Source organism: Thalassophryne amazonica, chromosome 16, assembly GCF_902500255.1.
Source record: "Thalassophryne amazonica chromosome 16, fThaAma1.1, whole genome shotgun sequence".
NCBI classification, from domain to species: Eukaryota; Metazoa; Chordata; class Actinopteri; order Batrachoidiformes; family Batrachoididae; genus Thalassophryne; species Thalassophryne amazonica.
In genome coordinates, this window is record NC_047118.1 from 89,675,921 (window position 1) to 89,702,491 (window position 26,571).

General features: G+C 41.5%; 1 protein-coding gene across 6 annotated transcripts in view; it reads right to left on the reverse strand.

Annotated features, from left to right (window-relative positions):
* LOC117528121 (zinc finger protein 646-like) overlaps positions 1 to 24,975 on the reverse strand; it is a 137,126-nt gene extending 112,151 nt beyond the window's left edge. For all 6 annotated transcript variants that reach the window (XM_034190693.1, XM_034190689.1, XM_034190690.1 and 3 more), the window contains exons 1-2: positions 24,717 to 24,975; positions 18,210 to 18,481 (exon numbers count right to left, since the gene is read on the reverse strand). In XM_034190693.1, coding sequence (XP_034046584.1) covers positions 18,210 to 18,481; positions 24,717 to 24,851 — 407 coding nt within the window. In that variant the 5' untranslated portion in view covers positions 24,852 to 24,975. The remainder of the gene's footprint in view (positions 1 to 18,209; positions 18,482 to 24,716) is intronic.
* Positions 24,976 to 26,571: the final 1,596 nt, after the last annotated feature.

Here is a 26,571-nt window from a genome sequence, read left to right on the forward strand (position 1 = left end):
CCTTACTCTGGATGGCATTACCCTGACCTCCAGTAATACTGTGAGAAATCTTGTGAGTCATTTTGATCAGGATATGTCCTTCAATGCGCATATTAAGCAAATATGTAGGACTGCTTTTTTGCATTTGCGCAATATCTCTAAAATTAGAAAGCTCTTGTCTCAGAGGATGCTGAAAAACTAATTCATGCATTTATTTCCTCTAGGCTGGACTTTGTAATTCATTATTATCAGGTTGTCCTAAAAGTTCCCTGAAAAGCCTCAGTTAATTCAAAATGCTGCAGCTAGAGTACTGACGGGGGACTAGAAGGAGAGAGCATATCTCACCCATATTGGCCTCTCTTCATTGGCTTCCTGTTAATTCTAGAATAAGAATGTAAATTCTTCTTCTTACTTATAAGGTTTTGAATAATCAGGTCCCATCTTATCTTAGGGACCTCATAGTACCATATCACCCAATAAGCGCTTCGCTCTCAGACTGCAGGCTTACTTGTAGTTCCTAGGGTTTGTAAGAGTAGAATGGGAGGCAGAGCCTTCAGCTTTCAGGCTCCTCTCCTCTGGAACCAGCTCCCAATTCGGATCAGGGAGACAGACACCCTCTCTACTTTTAAGATTAGGCTTAAAACTTTCCTTTTGCTAAAGCTTATAGTTAGGGCAGGATCAGGTGACCCTGAACCATCCCTTAGTTATGCTGCTATAGACTTAGACTGCTGGGGGGTTCCCAAGATGCACTGAGTGTTTCTTTCTCTTTTTGCTCTGTATGCACCACTCTGCATTTAATCATTAGTGATTGATCTCTGCTCTCTTCCACAGCATGTCTTTTTCCTGATTCTCTCCCTCAGCCCCAACCAGTCCCAGCAGAAGACTGCCCCTCCCTGAGCCTGGTTCTGCTGGAGGTTTCTTCCTGTTAAAAGGGAGTTTTTCCTTCCCACTGTCGCCAAGTGCTTGCTCACAGGGGGTCGTTTTGACCATTGGGGTTTTTCTGTAATTATTGTATGGCTTTTGCCTTACAATATAAAGCGCCTTGGGGCAACTGTTTGTTGTGATTTGGCGCTATATAAATAAAATTGATTTGATTAGATGTGTTTAAGGAACTTTAATAATCTTATATTCAGTTAAAAGGAACTCAAGATAAAGGTATGTCATTATATTTAATATCTTTAAACATGAACTCCTGATTCTCTACGCATATGTGAAATTACACACCCAAGTGCATGGAGTTAATGATGTAAGAATCCCCTTTAAAATTTCCAGAACAGAGTCTTCCCCTCTCTTCTCGGCTTCTAACCTCTTCTTCTTTTTTCCTCTCTTTTTTCAATTTCAATTTATTTTCATTTATATAGTGCCAAATCACAACAGAGTTGCCTCAAAGCGCTTCACACAGGCAAGGTCTAACCTTACCAACCCCCAGAGCAACAGTGGTAAGGAAAAACTCCTCTGAGGAAGAAACCTCAAGGAGACCAGACTCAAAGGGGTGACCCTCTGCTTGGGCCATGTTACAAAACATAAATTACAGAACAATTCACAGAACAATTCACGAACGAATATACAAGAAATGCTATTGGCGCACAGGACAGGAGGATCGCCAACACGAATACAACTCCCATCTCTGGATGGAGTTGCACCTTAAACAGAGAGAAAAAACAGAATCAGGCACCAGAAAGACAAAAAATACAGTATAATTCGCCAGCATTAAACAACAAGAAAAAAGAAGAAATACTAAGGTGATCACCGGCCACTAGCCCTAAACTTCACTAAAAGACCAAGAATTTAAGTAAAGTTGAGGCCGCAGCCTGCACAGTTACTAATAAATGAAGTAAAAGAGTAAAAAGCGTAAAACAAAACTGTACCAGTATGCTAGCCATATGAAAGGGAAAATAAGTGCGTCTTAAGTGTGGACTTGAAAATCTTCACAGAATCTGACTGTTTTACTGATGCAGGGAGATCATTCCATAGAACAGGGGCACGATAAGAGAAAGCTCTGTGACCTGCAGACTTCTTATTCATCTTAGGGACACAAAGTAGTCCTGCAACCTGAGAACGTAAAGCCCAGGCCGGTACGTAAGGTTTAATTATGTCAGCTAGGTAGGGACGTGCCAGTCCATGAATAATTTTATAGGTTAGTAGCAGAACCTTAAAATCTGATCTCACTGGGACAGGAAGCCAGTGAAGAGATGCCAAAATGGGTGTAATGGGGTTGTACTTTCTGCTTTGTGTCAAAAGTCTGGCTGCAGCATTTTGAACCAATTGAAGACCCTTAATGCTAGACTGTGGTAAACCAGAAAATAGAACACTGCAGTAGTCCAATCTAGAAGAGATAAATGCATGGATCAGGGTCTCAGCATCAGCCATAGACAGGATGGGACGAATCTTCACTATATTTCGCAGGTGGAAGAAAGCAGTCCTAGTAATATTTCTAATGTGGAGGCCAAAGGACAACGAAGGATCAAAAATTACCCCAAGGTTCCTCACTTTGTCAGTGTGATGTATGACAGACGAGCCTAGACTGAGTGTTAACTGTTCAAATTGATGCCGATGTCTCACTGGACCAAGAACCATCATTTCAGTCTTATCAGACTTTAAAAGTAGGAGGTTTCTGGAGATCCATCTTCTCACTGCTGCAAGGCAATCTTCTAAGGATTTTATGTGAACGAGATTACCAGCAGTTATCTGCATGTATAACTGAGTATCATCTGCATAGCAGTGAAAGGTAATCCCAAAACGCCGCAATATGTGCCCAAGGGGTGCTATATAAAGGGAGGAAAGCAGTGGGCCTAAGACAGACCCCTGTGGAACCCCAAATTTCATGTCACTAAGGTTAGAGGTAGTGTTACTGTACAAAACACAGCGAGAACGACTGGTCAAGTATGACGTCAACCATGCAAGGGCACTCCCAGTAATCCCAAAATGATTTTCCAGCCTATCAAGTAGAATATGATGATCCACTGTATCAAATGCAGCACTGAGATCTAACAGCAACACAACCGTAGTGGTGTCCAAATCCATTGTAAGAAGATCATTCACCACTTTAGTGAGAGCCGTCTCTGTGGAATGATATTTTCTAAAAGCAGACTGCAGTGGCTCAAAGAGATTATTCTCAGTAAAATAATCCACGAGCTGCCGTGACACCACTTTTTCCAGAATTTTTGAGAAAAATGATAGATTTGATATCAGCCGATAGTTTTTCAATAAACTAGGGTCAAGATTAGGTTTCTTAAGTAATGGTTTAATAACTGCAGATTTGAAACATTTAGGAACAGATCCAGAATTTAAAGAAAGATTAATAATTTCCAGCACAGTCGGCCCAAGAGTGGGCCACAGGTCCTTAAACAGTTTTGTTGGTATAGGATCAAATAAACAGGTTGTGCTTTTTGTGACATTATGAGTTTGTCAGCATACCTAGTGAGATACTATCAAATTCTGCAAATCTAGGTAATACCTCAGTATGGCGCCCACCTCAATAGCAGGGTGTAGTGGCTGGGTTAAGGCATGCCGGGATATGTTTAACCTGATGTCTTCTATTTTCTTCCAAAGTAATCCAGGAAATGTTGTGCTGTAAAAGGAGAAGCGACTACAGGTTTTTGTCCATAGAATAAGTGTTGCCCACCGTGTCGAACAAACTTAATGAGTGATCAGACACCACCGATGTAAGAAGCATGATGTCAATATTCGTGACAGCAATACCATGTGCGAGAACCAGATCCAGGGTATTTCCACTAATGTGCGTCGAATCCCGAATGCATTGCCGAAATCCTAATGCATCCACAATTTCCATAAATGATTTGCAGAGGGGATCAGAAGGGTTATTTATATAAATGTTAAAATCACCAATGATCAGAATGTTATCTACACTAGTTGACAAGTTAGAGATGAACGCACCAAATTCATCTAAGAATTCAGAATATGGGCCAGGAGGCCTATATACAGTGACAAAGTAATACGACTGATTTTTATTCTTCTGACCTTGGCAATGTGTAATATCCTGAGCAGAGCAGAGAATCAGCTGCTCAACGAGTGATATTTGTAACCCCCAACAGCTAATAAGCTAAACCTAGATTTATAAACAAACCTGAACCTTCGCATCACAAGGGATGTGACTAAATGTATATGCTGGTGGGCAGGCCTCCTTTAAGGGGAGGACAGCTGTAGGTTTAAGCCAGGTTTCACATAGCCCAATCATATCTAAGTGATGATTATAATTAGATCATTGGATCAACAATGATTTAAGGACAGTGATCTTATGTTAATGGACCTCAGTGGGGTTGACAGTTGAACAGTTTGGGTTTAGGGGTGGTTCTAGAGTAGCATATAAGCATATATAGGGGAGGATGGTCTAGTGGTTAAGGTGTTGGGCTTGAGTTCAGAAGATCATGGGTTCAAATAGTTGCTGCCGGTGTGTAGTGAGCACCTTGTATGGCAGCACCCTGACATCGGGGTGAATGTGAGGCATAATTGTAAAGCGCTTTGAGCGTCTGATGCAGATGGAAAAGCGCTATATAAATGCAGTCCATTTACCATTTATAAGATGACTAGAAGTAGGTTTAGGATTGAGACATTCCACGCGCATTGTAGGTAGCAGACAGGAAATCTTTGCTATTGCTGGAACAACCATTGGGCCATCCTCAATTTCAACATCATCCAATATAGTAATGGGTATTAAGTTTGGAAAGCATATCCCTCTGTGATTTTTATGGACACGACTACGGAAGCAGGCTACAGTCTCAACTTGTTGAAATTCCCTCCCTGGCAAATAAACTGCACTATCACCATAGTGGATTTTCTGCACTAAATTGCCCAAGAAGCTAATGGATTCCACACCCACATTTGTCATAAGCCTTGCAGGGTCTCTAATCACCTGCTCCGTGGCCTGCTGTAGATTCCTAATGTTACCCTCCCTGTAGAGCTCTATCTATGTTCGCAGACAAGATGGCGGCCCCAGAACAAAGGCCAGTTATCAATAAAGCTAAAGCCTTGTTATCTACAAAACTGCGCCAGCCACCTATTTAACAATGTCAGCCTGTTAAACGCCTCATCAGTACCCCGGGAAGGGAGGGGACCAGAGACTATTCATTGATGCCGACACATCTTTCTGGCAAGGTCACAAGTCCTCTCTATGTCCATTTTTGTGACCTCTGAGTGCTTCATCCTGATATCATTGGTGCCAACATGAATAACTATGTGACTATATCTCATGTCATGTTCCTTCGTCTGTCTTCCCTTCTGCAGCATCAGCACCCTAAGATGAGATGCAATGTCGGGAGCTCTGGCCCCAGGAATACATTTAACGTCAGCTGGCATCTGTAACCTGACTTTGCGGGTGATAGAATCCCCTATCACTAAAGTCCGGTGTTTCGGCCTGGAGACAGGAGTGGAAGTCACGTGTGGGCTCGGAGAATTCACATCAGGTAAATCCAAGGGGGAGAACCGATTCACAGTCGCACTGGCGAGTGTGATCGGGGTGCCACAACCGGGCACCAAGCCCTACGGGACTTCCTCCGCCTAGCCACAGTCTGAAAGCCGTCCTCCACAGCCGGCGTTTCTAGGCTGATGCTCATGGGCTCGCTAGCCGGCCCAACACTAACCTCATCTGGAGTGCCCATAACATCTAACTCCACTGCGCTAAGAAGCTGCTCTAACTTACGGACACGGCTCTCTAAGAGAGCCACCCTATCTTCCAACATCACGCAGGATTTACAGAGGGTGTAAAGTAGGATTAGTCGTGTACTTTGTGCACTAAGAAATTCAAGAATGTAGCCAAGCAAACACGAGCTAACCAATAATGGATAAGCTAACCACTCCTAAGGCTCACACCGACACAAATAAATTGATTAAAATTCACAGCAGTTACAATGAAGAACTAACAGAAGTATTAAACAGGTAAAAAAGCAGCAGCTATAAAATACACTAAACAGTTAATTAACTAACAGGAGTGTAAAAAAATGAAATGAAAAAATGATGACAGGGGGTCCAAAATAGCTAACGCAAGCTAACCGCTAGCGAAAATGCTAGCCGCTCCTAAGATTTTACACAGGAGTAAAATAATTACTTAAAATTCACAGCAGTTTGACTGAAAAACGAACAGAAGTATTAAAAGGGTAGAAAAGAAACAACTATAGACTAACTACTAAAATGTTAACTGCTAGCGATTCACAACAGGACTTTTGTTTAATAACGTTCAGAGTAGATACAATTAATAACCAGAAGAGTGCTAAACAGAAATAAAAGAAGCGTATACAACCGTGTGAAGTTCAGAGGGGCGTCACAGCAACAAACAATCCGTCAGAAGCAAGTTGCCAGATCTGTGAAAATCTGTGAGAATTTTTGCAAGAACTTTATTTTCTTTTTGGCTAAACAGGCCCAGTTATCTAAAAGCTACCACGTGGTTTCATCCTTTGTTTCATGACTTTTCGTAACTTTGATAACAATGTACCAGCTTGATAACTTTTTAAGGCTTGTCAAGTTGTTCACTTTTATAAGATATCTTCCCAGTGGTGGGCACAGATAACCAAAAAATTAACTTTGATAACAGATCATCAGATAACTGAAAAGTTATCTTTGATAAAGATAAAACAATAAACCACCCAAAAATGTATCAGAAGTTACAGATAACCGATAAATTCCAATATTGTCTCTGGTACATTGCAGCTACCAATAAACTGAATTTGAGTTTTAACGCCACGATGACTTCTAGTAGTATTAAAAGTGACAACAGACCCAAACAATGAGGCCACACTTTTGTCTTTGAACATCCTGCCCCCTGGTGGAAGCTCCTGTTTACTACACAGCTTCCAGCACAGAGGCAACCTGGAAGCAGCCATAAAGCCAGCTCTCTACACAATCACAACATCTGGTCAGGCGGAGGTCTGGAAAATAAACTCATGCTGACTTATGGTTTTGATTTATAAATAACATTAATACTGATAGAATAACTCCATTAATGTCAATTCTGTCCTTTGTACAAAGTTAAAATATAACATATATCTTTTAATGTTGAATAATGCACTAATTCTGAGGTTTTGTAACAAACAGACATCGCAAAGGATTCTGGGTAGAAGTGCCTCTGCTAAACACTGACTGGTTCAGTCATTCATTATGTAAACCAACATGTTAATGTGACGTATGTCGTGTGTTGGTGTTTACAGATAAATGTGCTTTTGTAAAATATTCCATATTCCAAGTGTCATCGCAAAATATTTTGCATGTGGAGAGAATGAGCGCATGTTTTATTAGTGCCATGCGCACGTTTGATGATGTAAAACGTGCACTCAATACTATCGTGACACATAAATGTTGGCTTTACACTGTGCGAGTTTTGGCCCTTTTTCAGATGATTTTTCATTCGTGCAAGAATTTTTTGGACCGACTTTCAGGTTAATCGCACGTCCTGCATCGTGTAGTGTACATGGAGTAACAAGTTGCATTTAACATCTCACGACCACCTCCTGATCACCGATCGTATGGTCGAATGAAAATCAAACCTGTTTGATGTTATTCTGGTCGGCCGTCGTGAGGTTATCCTGCTGCTGAAGAGCTACAAGCATCCAACCGCTCGCACTGTGCCTGTGCAAACACCGCAGACCTGTCTTGTAATGTTTTTTTTTGTTGTTGTTTTGTTTTTAAACTTAATTTGTTAAAAAAAAAAAAAAAGCCATTTGCAAAGCCAAAAAGTTAATCTGACAACCATCTGATATAACCGGGGTCAAAAAATAGAGCACTGCCATCTACTGGTGCCCAGATGCTTAGTACTTAGGGTAATACTGCCATGAACACTACTGGCCATAGAGTCCTGTGAAAACTTGCCAAAACAAAATTCAGATAATCCGTGTCTGCTACATTTAAGATGCGTGGAATTTATCAAACGCAAATACATAACGTCTATAAACCCAGAGATATATTCACGAGAGTTTTAGGCACTAGAGTTTAATGCTGCTGTCCCGTGGAGCCTGAACAGAGTGCTCTGAAATGCATTTGTCCTGTTGTGAAAGTACTGAGATTACCCGATCCTACCCTATTTCACTGCTGGGCACACAGCATGTGCTCAGTAAACCTTAAAAATTTGCACATTACTTTAAAACTAAAACATATTTTCACTTTAGAAAACTTCAGACATGACAGTAAGTTTAAATAACTTGTCCAAAATTAGTTTGGTTAAAATTTGAACCATAAGTTAAAAACGTATGCCTCTGGATGACTTAGGTGATACTGCCAGCATATCAGTATGGTGTTAAAGAAATTATTATTATTATTTTTTTTTGTGACCAGTTTTCCTTTGCCTGCAGAGGATAGAGCAGTTTCTCATAGAAGCAGCGCTGTCTTCTGTTTGCAGAGGGTAGAACTATACATCTGTTAGGAAACTTTTAAAAATGTTTGTTGCTGTTCAGGTTTGTTTACTTTGTTTGTCGGTCTAAAAGTTTTCGGACAAAAATTTATCGGAAGATAATTGGTCCGATAATGGTTTTTAACGTAATCTAAAAGATACTCCGATAATGAAAACATTATCTTCGATAATTATCTGTTATCCGATTATCGGAACTGTGCCCACCACTGTATCTTCCGAGCGGAATGTCGTGTCAAAATTATTCATTCAATGTCTTACACACAGCCTGCCTAAAACTTCTGCATTTAGCTCTGTACTGCAGGGCCCCATGTAACCCAATGACTAAGCAGCTGCATTAATAACCACACTGTTTTCTGCCCGACATTCCCTCCTATCTCTGTACAGCAGAAACAAATTGTGATAACATTCACTATTCAGTGAGAGTTTTCATGGGAACTCAAGTTTACACTTTGAGTGAAAATTCTACGTGACTGTTTGCTGTGCCCCCGCCTTTCTCTGGAATGTACAAAAGATCTCCTCAGAAAATGCTGTGATCGCACACACATATTAAAAATCCGGCTGGTCAGACTTTTGACTAATTGTCGTGTATCTCGATGCCTCGATTAAAAGTCCTTAATTAATCTGTAATTTCCTTGACTTTAATTTTCACTAGTCTCAGAATAGTTTGACTTAAAATAATTTTTGGCCTCTACAGGAGCTGTTCAGATTAAGAGCGGATTACAGAACAAGTCGTTTCTTCCATTTTTAATACCGATTTATCACGCTGGTTCCATAAACTTTGGAAGCCAACAGAAGTTTGATTTTGGAAGACACCCTTCACCTCTTGGAACAAGCAGTTACGATGGACCTGCCTGCAAAAGCGTCAGCCCATTCTGCCGGCAAACTCAGTCGACACTGAAGCCTGGGATCATTGGGAAAAACCAGCGGTTCAACCCCAGACCAAACCCAGCCATCAGCGACAGACGAAATCCCACATCTCGTCCCACATCTTCAAAAGACCCAGCTAAGTACCTGTTAAAGGTTCCAGCAAGGGTTGTGTTGTCAATGGATGCAAAGTGGCTTTAAACATATACAATTAATAATAATAATTGGCTTCAAAATTCATCACTAAATTCAAACCAGATTTATTTATTTAATTCCTTAAACTTTCTTTCAGTGCTTTCTTTCAACGTCTCATGAGTAACAAATGTGCCTGTCCGGCCCCCATGTGATCAGATCTGTACACACATATCAGCATTTTAGGCAAGTGTGCGCTCCCACCGGCACGCCACGTGTTGGGAGCACACGTACGAGGCATATGCACTACATGTGTTGTTGTTTTCAACTCCACACTTGTGGGGGCACTTAGACAAATTTCACATCCACCTCGACAGTGACTGTCTGCTGACTGGTTTCATGCTAACAGCACGAATGGCTACACATTTTTTAATTACACACAATTACTACACAATTAATAATAATAATTTATTAATTATTAATTATTATCCAGTCCAACTGAATATAATTTGGATCTTAATAATTATACTTGCTACAGTGTTGCTGCCATGCGTGGCCAAAGTCCAAGTTTAACAACTGCAAATTATTAAAAATTATTATTTTTCACTTTTCTGCAACAGACGATGCAACAATGTACAGAGACATCCTGGATGAAAACCTGCTCCAGAGTGCTTTTGACCTCAGACTGGGGCAAAGGTTCATCTTTAAGCAGGACAATGACCCTAAGCACACAGCTAAGATATCAAGGAGTGCTTCAGGACAACTCTGTGAATGTCCTTGAGTGGTCCAGCCAGAGCCCAGACGTGAATCTGATTGAACATCTCTGGAGAGATCTGAAAATGTCTGTGCACCGACGCTCCCCATCAACCTGATGGAGCTTGAGAGGTGCTGCAAAGAGGAATGGACCAAACTGCCCAAAGACAGGTGCACCAAGCTGGTGGCATCAAATTCAAGAAGACTTGATGCTGGAATTACTGCCAAAGGTGCATCAAACAAAAGTACTGAACAAAAGCTTTGAATACTTATAGACAGATGGGCAAGGCCTTCACTATATGATGGCAAATTTGCCCCCCCCCCCCCCCCCAAAAAAAAACCACAAAACTGCGACCATAAAGGGTTATTTGTGATTTTAGTATTTTGACCTTCATGTGACTTGACCGCTGACCTTGACGGGAGGCCTGCAGAAGACGACACCCACGTCCATCTCTGGAGGAAGCCACACAAAGTCGGCGGCAGAAAGACAAACAAATACAGTATAACTTGTCAGCATTAGCAACAAGAAAAACTGAAGAAATACTAAGGTGTTCGCCATCACCATCACCCAGGACCTCAAGTGGGAGCTCAACGTCAGGTCTCTCATCAAGAGAACACAACAGAGGATGTACAACCTCAATTCCAATGAAGTTGGGACTTGTGTAAATGTAATAAAAACAGAATCAAATGATTTTCAATCCTCTTCAACCTATATTCAATTGAATACACCACAAAGACAAGATATTTATTAATGTTCAAACAGATAAACTTTAATGTTTTTGTGCAAATATTTGCTCATTTTGAAATGGATGTCTGCAACACGTTTCAAAAAAAGCTGGGACAGTGGTATGTTACCACTGTGTTACATCATCCTTTCCTTCTAACAACACTCAATAAGCGTTTGGAACTGAGGACACTAATTTTGAGTGTAATGACTGGGTATAAAAGGAGCATCCCAAAAGGCTCAGCCATTCAGAAGCAAAGATGGGGCGAGGATCACCAGTTTGTGACAACTGCGTGAAAAAATAGTCCAACAGTTTTAAGAACAATGTTTCTCAACGTTGAATTGCAAGAAATTTCAGTAGTAAATAAGTAATATAATCAGAAGATTCAGAGAATCTTCAGAGAGATTCAGATGCCAACTCCAACAGAAAATGATTAATCCGATACAAAATAATTATTTTTTACAGGGTTCTAGCTAGGATAAAATTTTAGCGTAGTGGTAATGTCGAGGGAGCGTAGCAACCGGGGGGATGGCGCGGAAGGGGAGCAGCTTTTGAAAATTCAAGCTAAAAATTGGCCATTCTAGGGGTACCCAAAGGGGAAAAGCCAGGTACGACAGCCCAAGTCCCTTCATCATGTCCAGAAGGCTGGGGAAGTGAGCTGAGTTGGCAATCTCATTCTGGGTTAGCCAGTACATGGCCCTCAGTGAGGCAGTCAGAGTCCGTGGACATTTTTAAACTATTATTATTCTTTCTTATGAATAGTTTTTATTTTATGTTTTATTCTTTTACTTCTGTTTTTAATGAGGTATTTTAATTTTTTTATTTTTATTTATTTATTTTAATTTTTTATGTTGAACTGTTCTGTGTGAGGCACCTTGAGACGGCTTTTGTTGTAATTTGGTGCTTTATAAGCTGATTAAATTGAAATTGAACTACATTTTACTAAGTCTTAAGGCAAATAAATATGAAATTGGTTACTGGATCCTTAAACTCTGGACATAATAAACTCTACATGGTGGATCCTTGATCTCTGGACATAAATAAAATTTGTTAGCTTTTGTCAAAAGCATTTCCTTTCACACATTATTATTGGCATGAATGTCTTTCCATACCTATGAGCTGAGCTCTTGCAGCTGCAGGTCAGGTTTATAAAGAATGCAGGACGTCTCATTTTGGGAGGAAAAAATGTTTTAGTCGATTGTAGTTTCTTGTCTGTATTGCAACATTTGTAAGACGTGTCATTTTATTTAAAGTGGCAATTCGTTTTGAAGTTAATTCCGAGCGGACTCTGTCTCAGCAGAGAGCCGCGCAGCGTTTGGAGCTGTGACACGGAACGGAGGACGATTCTCTTTTCTCGACTGCAACAAGACAAGAGACCCAGTTAATGACTTTAATACCCACAAAAGTGACTCATGATATTTTAATGGCTCTGAGAGGGGTTAAGAAGCGGACTTACCGCGTCTGAAGCGAATCAAAGAGCCACGAGCCACTGAATCAAAGCACTGCTTCATTGATTCACGCTTCAAACTGGAGTCACGCTGCAGAAACGGTTGATTACAGATCCGTTACGCTTATTTTCAATACAGCGTAACGTCCAAAATTATAGCGTAACGGGCCATAATGCAAGTTTGCGCTAGCTAGAATCCTGTTATATATGCAGTGTCCAGCGCACAACACGTGGCAGCCAGTGGAACAAAGCACGGCAACCAGCTGGGAACACAGCGGGTGGGATCGTCACGATGATGTGTGTGCAAGAGCGCGGTCAAAGTCATGCAAGTGTCAGGGCACCTTAAGGTTCTAAAAACATTCTGGACTCACACAACATTCCAACTCATCACAGAAACTTTGCATATTTTATTACCACACGTGAAAAATTTTATAAACACTACTAAATCTAGAGCCAACACATGAGTTATACTGATTAGCTTATTGTTATGTTTACTCTCCATGCTGGTAGTTGCACACAAGCGGCGAGTGTGAGATGCTCTGGTACGTGCTGTAATCCAAAGCGAGAGCAGAGATTGCAGCACACAAGCCAAGTTCCTCTCAAACAGTTGAGTTTAGGCTGCTGACATCACTTACTTTGACAGTAATAATTGTCTGAATGTTATAGAGTTTAGAATAGAATAGAATGACCTTTATTGTCATTATACAAAATGTACAATGAGATTGGAGAGAGCTTCTCCTGTGTCAGTGCAAACAAAGTAAAAGGTACGAGTTATAATATCCTACAGTACAGTGCAATGAAAATCTCTATGGACAAAGAATATATATATATATATATACATACATACATACACATTGGTATGCAAGAGTTGGGCACCCCTGATAATTTTCATGATTTTCCTTCATAAATCATTGGTTGTCTGGATCACAATTTCAGTTAAAGTATATCATCACAGCAGAACAAACACACTGATATTTGAGAAGTGAAAATGAAATTTCTAGTATTTACAGAAAGTCTGCAATAATTATTTAAACAAAATTAGGCAGGTGCATAAATTTGGGCACCCTTGTCATTTTATTGATTCAAATACATTTATCACTAATTATTGGTACACAAAATTGGTTTGGTAAGCTCATTGACCCTTGACCTCCTTACACAGGTGAATCCAATCATGAGAAAGGGTATTTAAGGTGGCCATTTGCAAATGTTTCCCCTCTTTGCATCTCTTCTAATCAGTGGCAACATGGGAGCCTCTAAACAACTCTCAAATGACCTGAAAACAAAGATTGTTCACATCATGGTTAGGGGAAGGGATACAAAAAGCTATCTCAGAGATTTCAGCTGTCAGTTTCCACTGTGAGGAACATAGTGAGGAAATGGAAGACCACAGGCACAGTACTAGTTAAGGCCCGAAGTGGCAGGCCAAGAAAAATGAAGGATGGTGATAACAGTCATAGTCAACCCACAGACCTGCTCCAAAGACCTACAACATGATCTTGCTGCAGATAGTGTCTCTGTGCATCGTTCAGCTATACAGCGCACTTTGCACAAAGAGATGCTGTATGATGCTGTAATGCAGAGGAAGCCTTTTCTGCGCACACGCCACACACAGGTATGCTATGCTTGAGGTATGCTAGCTTCATTTTGGAATAAGGTCTATGGACTGATGATAACTAAAATTACGTTATTTGGACATAACAAGGGGCGGTATGCATGGCTGAAAAACAATACAGCATTCCAAGAAAAACACTCGCTACCTACAGTAAAATTGGAGGTGGTTCCATCATGCTGTGGGGCTTGTGGCCAGTGCGGTGCTGGGAATCTTGTTTAGGGCTGGGTTACGAGAACCAGTTCTTTTTGGATATCGTTACAGGAAATTTATTCGATCCACCGACATCATTAGCCTTTTTGCATAACGATTCAGTTATCGTCCTCAGCGCGGCCGTTGTTTGTGGGGGTGTTTGTCGGGAAAATTATCATGTTTCTACATTGATTACAGAACCCCTGCAGGATATGTAATCACTGTTTCTGTAGCGCGGCTCTTTGAAGCTTGAAGCAACAAAGCATGGAGCTGACCTGCTGCTTCGTTGGTTCTTTAATTGTCGCTTTATCTTATTTTCCCCCGCTAAAACCCCATAGATGTCCTTGAGTAACTATTTACCCCTTTTTAGTGTTAAAACCGCCTGTTAGGTCTTCTGAAGCAATGGATTAGATGTATTTATAACTGAAGGGACTAATGCTAACAGCATGTGTAGCATGTCTACAGCGTTTTCAATGTTTAAGTTCGCATTTAAGCTGTCGCATCTCAGCACGTTTGTGTGGTTTTCTGTTATAATAATGGCTTAACACATGTTGTTGGTAAAGAGTGATGTGAATGTGAAATGTGGATACAAGATGTAATTTTTAATTTTTTTGTTTCTGTAATAATAATAGCAACAACAAAAATAATAGTAATACAACTAACTAACAACTAACTAGTAAAAAGTTTCTGTGTAGGCTCTCAGTTGTCCAGGTGGTTTCCATAGTGAGAAGCTTGATCTTCGACTGGACTGGGCTGCACGCTTGACGTGAGGACGTTTCGCTTCAAATCATAGAAGCTTCCTCAGCTAAAATTCTTGCTCTGGTAGTCTGACTTCTGTCCTGCCAGCAGATCAATCAATCAATCAATCAATTTTTTTATATAGCGCCAAATCACAACAAACAGTTGCCCCAAGGCGCTTTATATTGTAAGGCAAGGCCATACAATAATTATGTAAAACCCCAACGGTCAAAACGACCCCCTGTGAGCAAGCACTTGGCTACAGTGGGAAGGAAAAACTCCCTTTTAACAGGAAGAAACCTCCAGCAGAACCAGGCTCAGGGAGGGGCAGTCTTCTGCTGGGACTGGTTGGGGCTGATAAAGGCAGATGCACGGTGGTCCTGAACACATCGGACTACGAGGCCAAGATCAACAACTTGCTCAGTGACTCCAGTACATACGAACTTCTGAAGAGAGACCCCACGAGTGGCTATAACAAGAAAATCATTAGCTACCTCCAAAACCTGGAGAAAGAGGGACTCATCGACAGGCAGACATACTACAGACTGTACCCGGGGGACACCACTCCATGCATCTATGGACTGCCCAAAATTCACAAACAGGACGTGCCACTCAGGCCGATTGTAAGTAGCACAGATTCCATCACATACAATTTGGCCAAGTACCTCAAGTGGATTTTGGCTCCTCTAGTGGGTAACTCAGACCACCATGTGGAGAACACACAAGATTTTGTGAACAAGATCAAGGACCTGCAGCTGGAGGCAGATGAAACTATGGTGTCATTTGATGTGACTTCATTGTTCACCTGCATCCCCACCACTGAGGCCGTCTCAGCTGTGAGGCAGAGACTGCTGGAGGATGTGTCTCTACCTGAAAGGACCAAACTCACACCAGACCACATCTGCCAACTCTTGGAGATCTGTCTCAACACCACGTATTTCATGTTTAGGGGGAATTACTACAGGCAGATCCATGGTTGTGCGATGGGGTCTCCGGTATCCCCCATTGTGGCCAATCTGTACATGGAGTGAGTGGAGAAGACAGCCTTGACGTCGTTCATGGGCATCTCTCCCAGTCACTGGTTCAGATACGATACGATACACTTTATTGTCCCTTCCGGGAAATTTGTCTTAGACTCCAAGAGCTGCACAAGTAAAAAGTAAAACTGCCATGACATAATTACATAACTCATACAAATGACATAACTTAATACACACATCAATCATACATATTGCACATCCCTAATACACATATCCAGATATGTCGATGACACATGGGTTAAAATCAAGCAACAGGAGGTCGAGGACTTTACAGAACACATCAATTCGGTGGATTCCAATATCAAGTTCACACGTGAGGATGCCAGAAACAACCATTTAGCCTTCTTGGACTGTGATGTTACGATTGGAGAGAACAGGCAGCTCCAGACAGAGGTTTACAGAAAACCCACTCACACTGACTAATATCTGCTCTTTGGCTCAAACCACCCCCTTGAACACAAGCTCGGGGTGATCAGGACTCTTCAACACAGAGCCCTATACATGCCCACAACTGCAGATGGAAGGGCTAAAGAACAACAACTTGTATGGAAAGCCCTCACAGTATGTGGGTACCCACGTTGGTCCCTGGAAAAGTGCAGAAGTCCCAGAAAACAAAGAGACCAGATAGACAGGAGACAGAGACAAGAAGAAGAGGAGTATATCTCCCTTATTTAGCAGGAGTAGGGGGAAAACTACAGAGGATCTTCAGACAGCACAAAATCCCAGTTTACTTTAAACCGGTTAACACCTTGAGACAGAAATTAGTTCACCCTAAGGACAGGATCCCTAGTTACAAACAGAGCAATGTAGTGTATTTTATCAGATGTCAGGAAAACTGTAATGAACACTACATAGGTGAGACTAAGCAACCTTTAAACAAGAGGCTATACCAGCACCGCAGAGAGGGCACCAGTGGACCTCAGTCTGCAGTTCATCTCCACCTGAAAGACACTAACCACACGTTTGAGGACAAGGAGGTTAAAATCTTAGCCAGAGAGAAGAAATGGTTTGAGAGAGGTGTCAAGGAAGCATTCTTTGTAAAACAGTTGAAACCCAGCCTTAACTGGGGGCGGGTCTCAGACACGCTTTGTCCCCTGTTTACAATGTGGTACTCAGGTCAAAGCAGTTTCTGCATTTTGTTCATGGTAACGAGTCATTCACATCATCAGGAGAATCGTCAAGGGAGCCATCAGGGGAGGCTTCCGTTCTGTCATTAGGAGAGTGCTAACTAGAGCACAATAGGTGCTAATTAGAGCTATTGTTTAGTCACTAGCCTATAGCAGTCGGGCCTCTCGGTAAGAGGGGTCTGGTTAGGTTAAAAAACTCCAGCTTTTGTTGGCTTCTGGTTTATTCTTCTCTACAAGAGTCAAGACAGAAGTCAGACTACCAGAGCAAGAATTTTAGCTGAGGAAGCTTCTGTGATTTGAAGCAAAACGTCCTCACGTCAAGCAACCCAGTCCAGTCAAAGATTCAAGCTTCTCTACTAACTAGTAAAACACAACAGAAAATATAAAACCAACTAAGAATGAACATAAATAAATACATATAGAAATAAATGTTTCCTGTGAACACCTCGTGACTCTCACACCTCCACTTCATCCCTGTTTTATTTAAGTTTAATGACAAGTTGTTTCAGTCAAACCATATTTTCAATGTGTTAATTTCTTCAGTGATTTCCTCCAGAACTATCTGCCAAACTAGAAAACTGCTGCATCTTCGTAATAGCAGAATACTACTGGAATGACTTTGAATAAGGAAAGTTGGGTTTTTTCTCACAAACTGCAATCGATCAAAACGTTTTTTCCTCCCAAAATGAGACGTCCTGCGCTGACGTGCAGCAGCCGACTGAGCTCAGCTCAGAGGTACGGAGAGACATTCATGCCAAAATGTCTGAAAGGAAATGCTTTTGACAAAAACTACAGATTTTATTTATGTCCAAAGATGAAGGATCCAGTGACCAATTTCATATTTACTTACTTTAAGACTCAATAAAGTGTTGTTGACATAGGAAACCTGTAAAGCCTACTTTTAGTACACAGAAAATTCACAAGAGGTATCGATAAGGGAATCGGATTGATAAGCAGAATCAATAATGACGTCGATAGATAAAATCTTATCAATACCCATCCCTAATCTTGTTAAAGTCGAGGTTCACATGGATTCCAGTCAATATCAGCAGATTCTTGAGAACAATGTTCATGAATCAGTGAACAAGTTGAAGTAAAATAACTTTTATCTTACCAAGGGAAAATTCTAAGAAATGTCTAAGAATTCGGAGGACTTCTAAGATTTTTCGTAGAATAACGTCACTAAAAGCTACTTTTAGCGTTAGGCTGCTTCGTGGATATGGTCCCTGACTGTTGGTGATTTGAAATCCCACCTGAAATCTCCAGTCTTGTGGGTAAGCTTGTGGTTGAGCAGGGAGCTGGCGTGCTTGTAGGCACAGTTACAAAGGTCACAGACGTACGGCCTCTCATCTGATTCCATGTCGTCTGACAGCGTAGTTGTCGGTGCTGGTGTTGAAGCTGGTGCTCTAGAGTCCATGGAGAGACTGGACCCAGAAAGAGACGCAGAGGACAGGCTGGTGCTGGAGAGTGTGGAGGAGGATGAAGGCAGCTGATCACACCAGCTGATGGTCGAACTCGGCTAGAAGAAAGAAGAGTAAGTTCAAGACCGAAGAGTCAGTTATCTAAGTACAGATGCACCTCATTATTTACACTGTTTCCCTTATAATAGTACAGGCCGGCTACCAGGCTGACAAAAACACCCAGATCAGGCCAGAAATATCTTTAATTATGTCAACAGGATTCTTGTTCGTGTAGAGACAAGTGTCAGTGACGCATCAAACTGTAAATGTCGGTTTGGTTCCCACAATAGAAGTGTCCACTGTCACATCATTAAAATCCATTTAAAAGCCTCCAATGTCACAAACAGGCAACTTGATGAACTTCAAGCATTAATGAATTTAGATGTCGTTTCATAAAACACAATTTTCTGTGGACTAACTGTTTGTATCTTTTTTTAGTGAATTGACACGGCTTTAAATCAGCTTATTATTTTATCTAACGGGAGGACAGGTGACAGCACAAAACTGACAAAAGACAGAGCTGTCATAGAAGGCAGCAGACGACACGATCTGAATGATCTGTCACAGATCTTGATTTCTTTCCTGAAACGCTCTCTCTCACCCTTCTCACACACACACACACACACACACACACACACACACACACACACACACACACACACACACACACACACACACACACACACACACACACACACACAAAACACTGAAATCCCTCATTAACTCCTGTTTCACACCAGACATCTGCATTGCTAAAGGCAAAATGTCATTTAACAATATAAAACTGACAATCCGGCGCCCTAATGGATTTGGCTTTGTAACAATACATCAGCCGATATGCAGCAACTCAACCAGGTGCAACCGCAGGCCACATTTGGCTCGGCCTTAATTTGTGTCCCACTGCTTCATTTTTCTTTTTTATCAAACTGGTAAATTCAGTGTAAAAGTCAATCAATAAAGTACATTAAAATTTATAATAGTGAAAATAGAAACAAAACTGACTATGAATAAAACACACATTAAAGATGATCAGTGAGTTTTATTAAGTCATACATGTTCCAGGGGCGCCATCAATGTTATTGAACAGAAACTAGAGCGTCGTACTCATAGAGCGCAAACCTCTGCCAACACTAGTTCCAATTCCACAATTTTTACCTTGGAAAAAATTTTCAAGGTCAAAGTCCTGTTAGAAGTGATTTTCACAAGCTAAATATAATACAAATATAGCTCAAAAGGGCTGTTCAAAGTTAAAATCAAATATCCACTAAATCAGCAATACAGATCAGATCTGGATCAAACTTTGTCAGGTGATAGTGAGTGTCAGTCTGAACCTTGCTTTCAAATATGAGAATGATTGGGGCGCATTTGACTAAGATATAATGTAAAACACACATTAAAAGGGGTTTTCAATGTTAATTTGAAATGGCCATAAAAATCTGTAATCAGATCCAGATCAAACTTTGTCCGTCAATAAAGGATACCATCCTACATAACGCTCTCAAATATAGGGTTGGGTACTGAAAACCGGTTCCAGTTAAGAATCATTAAGAAATTATTCGATCCACCGACATCAGTAGCCTTTTTGTTTAATGATTCCCTTATCGACCCTTCAGTTCCCATTACACCAGAGCGGCCGTTGTTTTTGAGGGTGTTTCTCAGGAAGATTAGCATTTCTCTACATTGACTGCAGACCCACTACTTCAGCAGCGGCTCTGCTTGAAGCAGCGCTGTGACCCGCTGCTTCTCAGCTTTTCATAAGTGGCAGGTCTGTAATTTCTTCATTAACCCCCCTCAAAGCCATTTAAAGATGTCAATCAAGAATCACCTTTGCGCAGATTAAAATCACTAACTGGGACTCTTGTTTTGTTGCAGGCAAGAAACAAGAATTGTCCTCCGTTCCGTTCCTCTGTTTTGTGAGACTAATGGGCCTTTCACATTGAAAGCTTCAGTGCAATGCTTCAAAGCTTCCCAACGTGTCGTAACGCCAGGCCGATGCGTTTCCAACACGTTGTGACATCAGACGCTTTTCTTCGGAAGCGGCAAGGGGGCAGAGATTGCTACATCACACTCTGGCTGTTTCCACAACCTGCAAAAAGTTCAGCGATCGCCATCTTGAATTTGCGTCGCCTGAACCACAAAAAAGCTTTAAAAAACAGCAGTAGAACGATTCTCCATCACCCTGCTGGGAGAAGCCGACCGAGGGAGGACTGATGACTTGGTGGGATATCAATCGAACCGCAACAGCGGGCCGACCCGCACAGAGAAGACGGCCTTCAGGCATCATCCCTGGGCAGAGTGAGGCATGCAGCCGGGGTGATGGAGCAAACCCACTCAGACCGAAATCTCAGTTCTGCAGCTTTAGAGGTGAGAATAAAATAAAAGTAAAACGTGACGTTTCTGCACTGCTGTGAAGGTTAATGATCGGCTAACGTTAGCTTAGCTTTTAGCACAGTTGATCTGAGTGAACGCTTTAATTTGTAAATGGTTCAGTCTTTTTTTATTTTTACCAAATAAAGCTACAGCTTTTTTCAGAGACCACAAAAGCTCAACTTTATATATATATATATATATATATATTTGGTTTCAGTGCAGAAGGTTCCGGGTTCAAATCCCACCCCTGCCACACCCCTGCCACATTTCTCCATGTAATGTGGAGTTGCGTGCTGAGGTCAGGAAGGGCTATATATATATATATATACTATATTATATATATATATATATATAATATATATATATATATATATATATAAACTGTTAAGTGTTTCTTTATATTTAAAGAAATATTTTTATTTGTCCCAATCAGGAACATTTGCTGTGCAGACAATCAAACTTCCATTGATGAGCTGAACACCAGGAAGTCCAGTCGAAAGAAAACATCTCTGCTCTTCAAAATAGGACAAAAGTGTCTTCAGCAACACCACCAGAGGTCAAAGCTGCAGAAGAGACCTTCATCTTCAGCCTTCAGCTGCTCTGCTCCAAGCTCTGGAATTCACTCCCACCTGGCCTCCGCAACACTGACTCCCTTCCCCTCTTCAAATCCAGACTGAAAACTCACCTATTCAGACAATCCTATACAGCATGACCTTACATACCTCACGACCACACGCTCCTCATGACTGCTCATGCCACACGACCACATACACCATTTGTCCACACACTCCACACGACCACTTACACCACATGACCACACACAACTACACACACATTTTCTCACATACCCCAACTCTAGAGCATCCAGTTTTACATTTGCTTCTCTGTTTCCTTTTATCTTTGTTGTTTTTTTTTTATTTGTCCTGTACAGTGTCCTTGGGTGTTTTGAAAGGCGCTTCTAAATAAAATGGGATCATCTGGTCCAGAGAATCCAGCAGAACATCACCTGCTTCTAAATAAAAGGCTCTTTCAACAGCAACTATTTATTATTTTTAAAAGGCTGTTTAATTTTATATTTGAACAATAAATGAACGGATCATTAAAAATGTCCACTAATCAAAGTCAAAAGACATTTGCACAAGTAGAAGCTCTCCACTTATTGTGCTCAAATTCATATTTTAGAAATGACTCTGTCCTGATAATAACATTAAAAGCAATTACATATTTTGACGAAATTACAAGTTGAAATGACTATAAACAAATTCATCATGAGGTTTATGTCACAGAAATCCTACTTTACAATCACACTGCAGTCATTGTTAAATTATTTCCTGTTGCATTTATAATAAACATTTGTATTTATTTACAGTGTCTGTTTTTCTGGTTGAAATGAGATAAATAATCTACCAGACTTAAAAAAATGGACAAATTTCCATGTTATTTTGCCTAAAAATAAATGACAGAGGTTCCTTATGTTAAACAAGAAATTATCTAATCTGAAATAACAGGTTTTAATTTGGTGGTTTTAATTTACAGATGAAAGGTTTCTAAAGAACCATTTATTGAGTTATTTAGCTATTTTAATTACAAGTGTTATAAACTTTTTTTTTAACAGTAATCAGAAATTCTGAGGTAACAAACAACAACAACAACAACAACAAAAAACCATTTCCAAGGATTTTTCTTCAGAAAACTGCTCTATAAATGAGCAGTCCTGTGTCACGTTTGTTTTGTACAGATCAGTGGTTTCTGCCACTAGACTTCCGTGTTTTGGCCCAACACGTCTTTCCTATTGGACAGCGCAAAGCTACGGCACGGCTCAGCGCGTCGAAAGTTGGATTGGACTGAACTTTGACCGCGTCAGCCTGCCAACAAGCGGCAATGCGCGCTCCTGTCAGAAGCGTCGCTTTAGCTCGGCTTTTGATGTGACGCTTCTGACGCCTCTAAAAAGCAATGCATCTCATTGAAAATAATGCTTTTTAGACCGAATTTTTTGACACTTCTGACGCTTTCAGTGTGAAAGGCCCATAAGTGCACAGCTCCTAACGTTTTGTTGGAAAGATAAAATTAAATTGGAATTAATGTCTTCAAAGCAAATCGCCTTTTTAAAATCAAATGACACTTCTTTCCAAGCATTACAATATAGACAACAAACTACAACAGACCATTTTTTTTTCTCCCAAATGAGACATCCTTCATTTTTTTTTATTACATCCTGACATGCATTGCAGTGCAGAATCAGGGTCTATAGTTATATTTGTGTCATTAAATCCTGAAAGGAAATGCTTTTGACAAAAAGTACAGATTTTGTTTATTTCTGTCCAGAGATCAAGGATAGAGTGACCAATTTCATATTTATTTTCTTTAAAACTCAATAAAATGTTGACACTATGAGTGGAAGTGCAGCGGCTGTGCATGTGAACACAGCCTGTTAAAACCAGCCTAATGCTCCGCTCAAGAGAAAGCTTGGTGCACGTTCATAAGTGTCTGACATCAATGCAGCAACGGTGAAAAATGTGAGTGCAAAAAACACACCTGCGTGTTTTGGCACTGTAAAAACAGCATCGCGCTTGAGTTTTAGCTGCATGTTCACAGCGCCAGTTAAAACAGGGATAAAACAGACTTGTGCTCGGCTACAGACAGCAGGCTCCACGCGCAGATCTGGATCCAAAATCCAACAGAATCATTCAAAAACAGAAGAATTAAAAATTCTGATATCACTAAATTGGAAATATTTGTATCGGTCTCTTGTGACTAATGTGACAAAGTGGTTTCACAGCATTGTGCATTCTTTATTTGGTAGAAGAAATAACGTAGATCCTAAAAGGCTCATATCAGCCGAATGATACATCACTCTGGCTTTACTAACTTTAACATATATGTTCGTACTTTTATGCTCAATAATAATTTTCACAGGTGGGACAGGGAACACAGGGACCTCCAAGGCCAATCTGCTGCACCACAAACTCTCAGTTTCAATTTACATATAAAAATCATTTCAATTTAAATAGCAATATCTGAGTCAAGGTTTGATATTTTCGAGTTTTAAAGAGTTTCTTCTTAAATTTGTCTGTGAAAAAGTTTGAGTGTTCAGTAACTAGACTGTGAGGACTGTCCGAAGTGACGTCCAGGAACTAGTTCCAAATCCTGCTCCGTTTCCACATGGCTGCTCACTCCCAGGCACTCCATCGGTCACTCCCTCACTCATCTTTCAACTGCTGACTCCAATTAAAGATCGTTGGGGACAGAACGCCAGTCTGTCGCAGGGACACCTATGGACAATTTAATGCAGTGGTGTCTAAAGTATTCCAGAGAGGGCCAAAAGGATGCAGGTTTTTTTGCAGCAGGTGATTTCACTGATTAACATCACTGAGCAGATGGGATGAGTTCAGCAGTGAAATCACCTGCTTAGAGCCCTTTCTGGAACACTTTGGACACCACTGATTTAAAGTTTCCAATCCACCTAAGCTGCATGTCTTCAAATGTGGGAGACAACACACAAACACGGAGAGAACATGCAAACTCCACACAGAAAGGTCACAGGTGGGAATCGATCCCATGACCTTCTTGCGGTGAGGTAAAAGTGTTAACCACTGATCCACCGTGCTGTCCACCCTCAGCGCTTTATTTGGTTCCTCTCTGCTTTTAGCTGGTTTGACACTGCGTGTGCGTGCCGTGGATCTTATGTCCTCGGCGGACTTTCTTGGCTCCAGGCCTCACGGCGGGCTAGCATAGCGGCTAACCCGCTGTTAGCATTAGCAGCTCCACAGCCATCTGTCGGCTTTTAGCCTCTTAGCTTCACACTGAGCGGGCACACGAGGCCCGAGACTCTGCTGCGGCTGTTGCGTCCCCTTGTGTGCTTTGTGTGTGTTTTGAGAGCCCCGTCTCTCCCGGCTACATTAAACAGCAGCTAGCGGTTCTTACTCCGGAGTCGCTGGGATCCTTCTTCCAGAATAACTGCGAGCAGTGGCCGAAAGACTCGGCCGATGTCACATAATTGACGCCGTTTCTGTCCTGGAAGTCTCCATGTGCGCTGGCAGCGCTGGTCCTGGCGTACATGACTGCTTTCAGCTTCTCTGACTGTCGGTGTGTGAACGCACACAGGCCGCTCTCTGCGCAAAACAACAACAATAATAATAACAACAATAACAACAACAATCCCTCTGTGGTCAAATCAGCTCTCCGGCGGCGGACACACCGCGCAACGACGCTCCTTACCGCCACCTACTGGTCGGGAGTACGCACTAAAACAAAGCATTCATTCATTCATGGATGTGGTTGATTTAAACGACCTCCCCAGACATTTGACGTGATCCGCACAATGGGAACAGTAAGAGAGAAAAAAAACTCACAAAGAGTGGTGTGACTCGATCCAGCCCACATCATCTGGTAACTCACCACATCACTGCATTAAAGTCTAGGTGACACCAGAAAATGTGCACAAATAATCACTACAAATGATGAGATGTTGATATTTAAAAAACAAATCGTGATCAATAAAAGTCGATAAGTGTGCAGGTGAAGGATAAAGTACAGCTGTCTCAAGCCTGTGCTCTATTTCAGCCCTCAGCCACAGCCATATTGTTGTTACGTCATCACCAGAACGACACCAGGGGCCTGTACTACGAGGTGGGGTTACTGGCTTATCAGGGTAACTTCGGGAGTAAGTTGATGACGTGTGGAGTAACTTCCCGGTTAACCCGTACTACGAAATGTGGATAGGTTTCGATCAAGGCATGCTGCCATGGCAATTTATGCTGTGTGCCAAACCTGCACCGAGCAGGTTATGTTCTCGGTTCGCTTGAGGTTTTCGCTTAACCACTCCCTTTATAAGTACCGTCCATCCACCTTCAATCACTGCGAAAACAATGCCGGCCTACCTGGATGATCCGTTTGATAGTGGGGCACAAATTGTGAGGGGCTCTCTTCACAGGGCGAGGGTTTATAAAGACCGCCGGAATCCGCTGACATACCCGGACGATATAGAGTCTCAGCCGAGGGAATTCATTATCTTTGTCAGCTGATCGGGCCAGAAGTCTGTAACATCACCCATCGTACACTGTAAAAAAAAGACTGTTGTTTTTACAGGAAAACACTGGCAGCTGTGGTTACCAGGGAATTCCTGTAAAAAATACAGCAGTTAAATGTACAAAAAAGAGAGCTCTTGTTTATAGATTTAACAGTTCCTTTAATGTGAGTCAGCCATGGTTCATTCACTGTAAATCCATATACGAGGTCTATTAGAAAAGTATCCGACCTTATTATTTTTTTCAAAAACCATATGGATTTTTTCATGCCTGTCAGTTACATCATTCGCCTGTGGGCAGTCTTTGAGTGAGGAGTCGCCCACCCTCTCATCGATTTTTTCATTGTTTAGGAATGGCTCAGAGACTGTTGCTTTGTTTGATCAAAATTTTTTTCAAAACTGTAAGGCACAACTGAGTGGACACCATTCGATAAATTCAGCTGGTTTTCGGTAAAAATTTTAACGGCTGATGAGAGGTTTTGGTCTGGTAGTGTCGCCGTAAGGACGGCCGACGGCGCCTGACGGCGATCTGCACTTCGAGGCGGCAGCGTCTCGCCGTTTCAAGTTGAAAACTTCCACATTTCAGGCTCTGTTGACCCAGGAAGTCGTCAGAGAACTTTCAGAAGAAGTCGGCATGAGGAGTTCATTCGGACATTCCATTGTTAACAGACATTTTGTAATGAAAGAACGTGCGGGCAGAGTCGCATGTCGGGCCGGACCCGACCGCGGGGGGGTCGCGACAGGAAAAACACC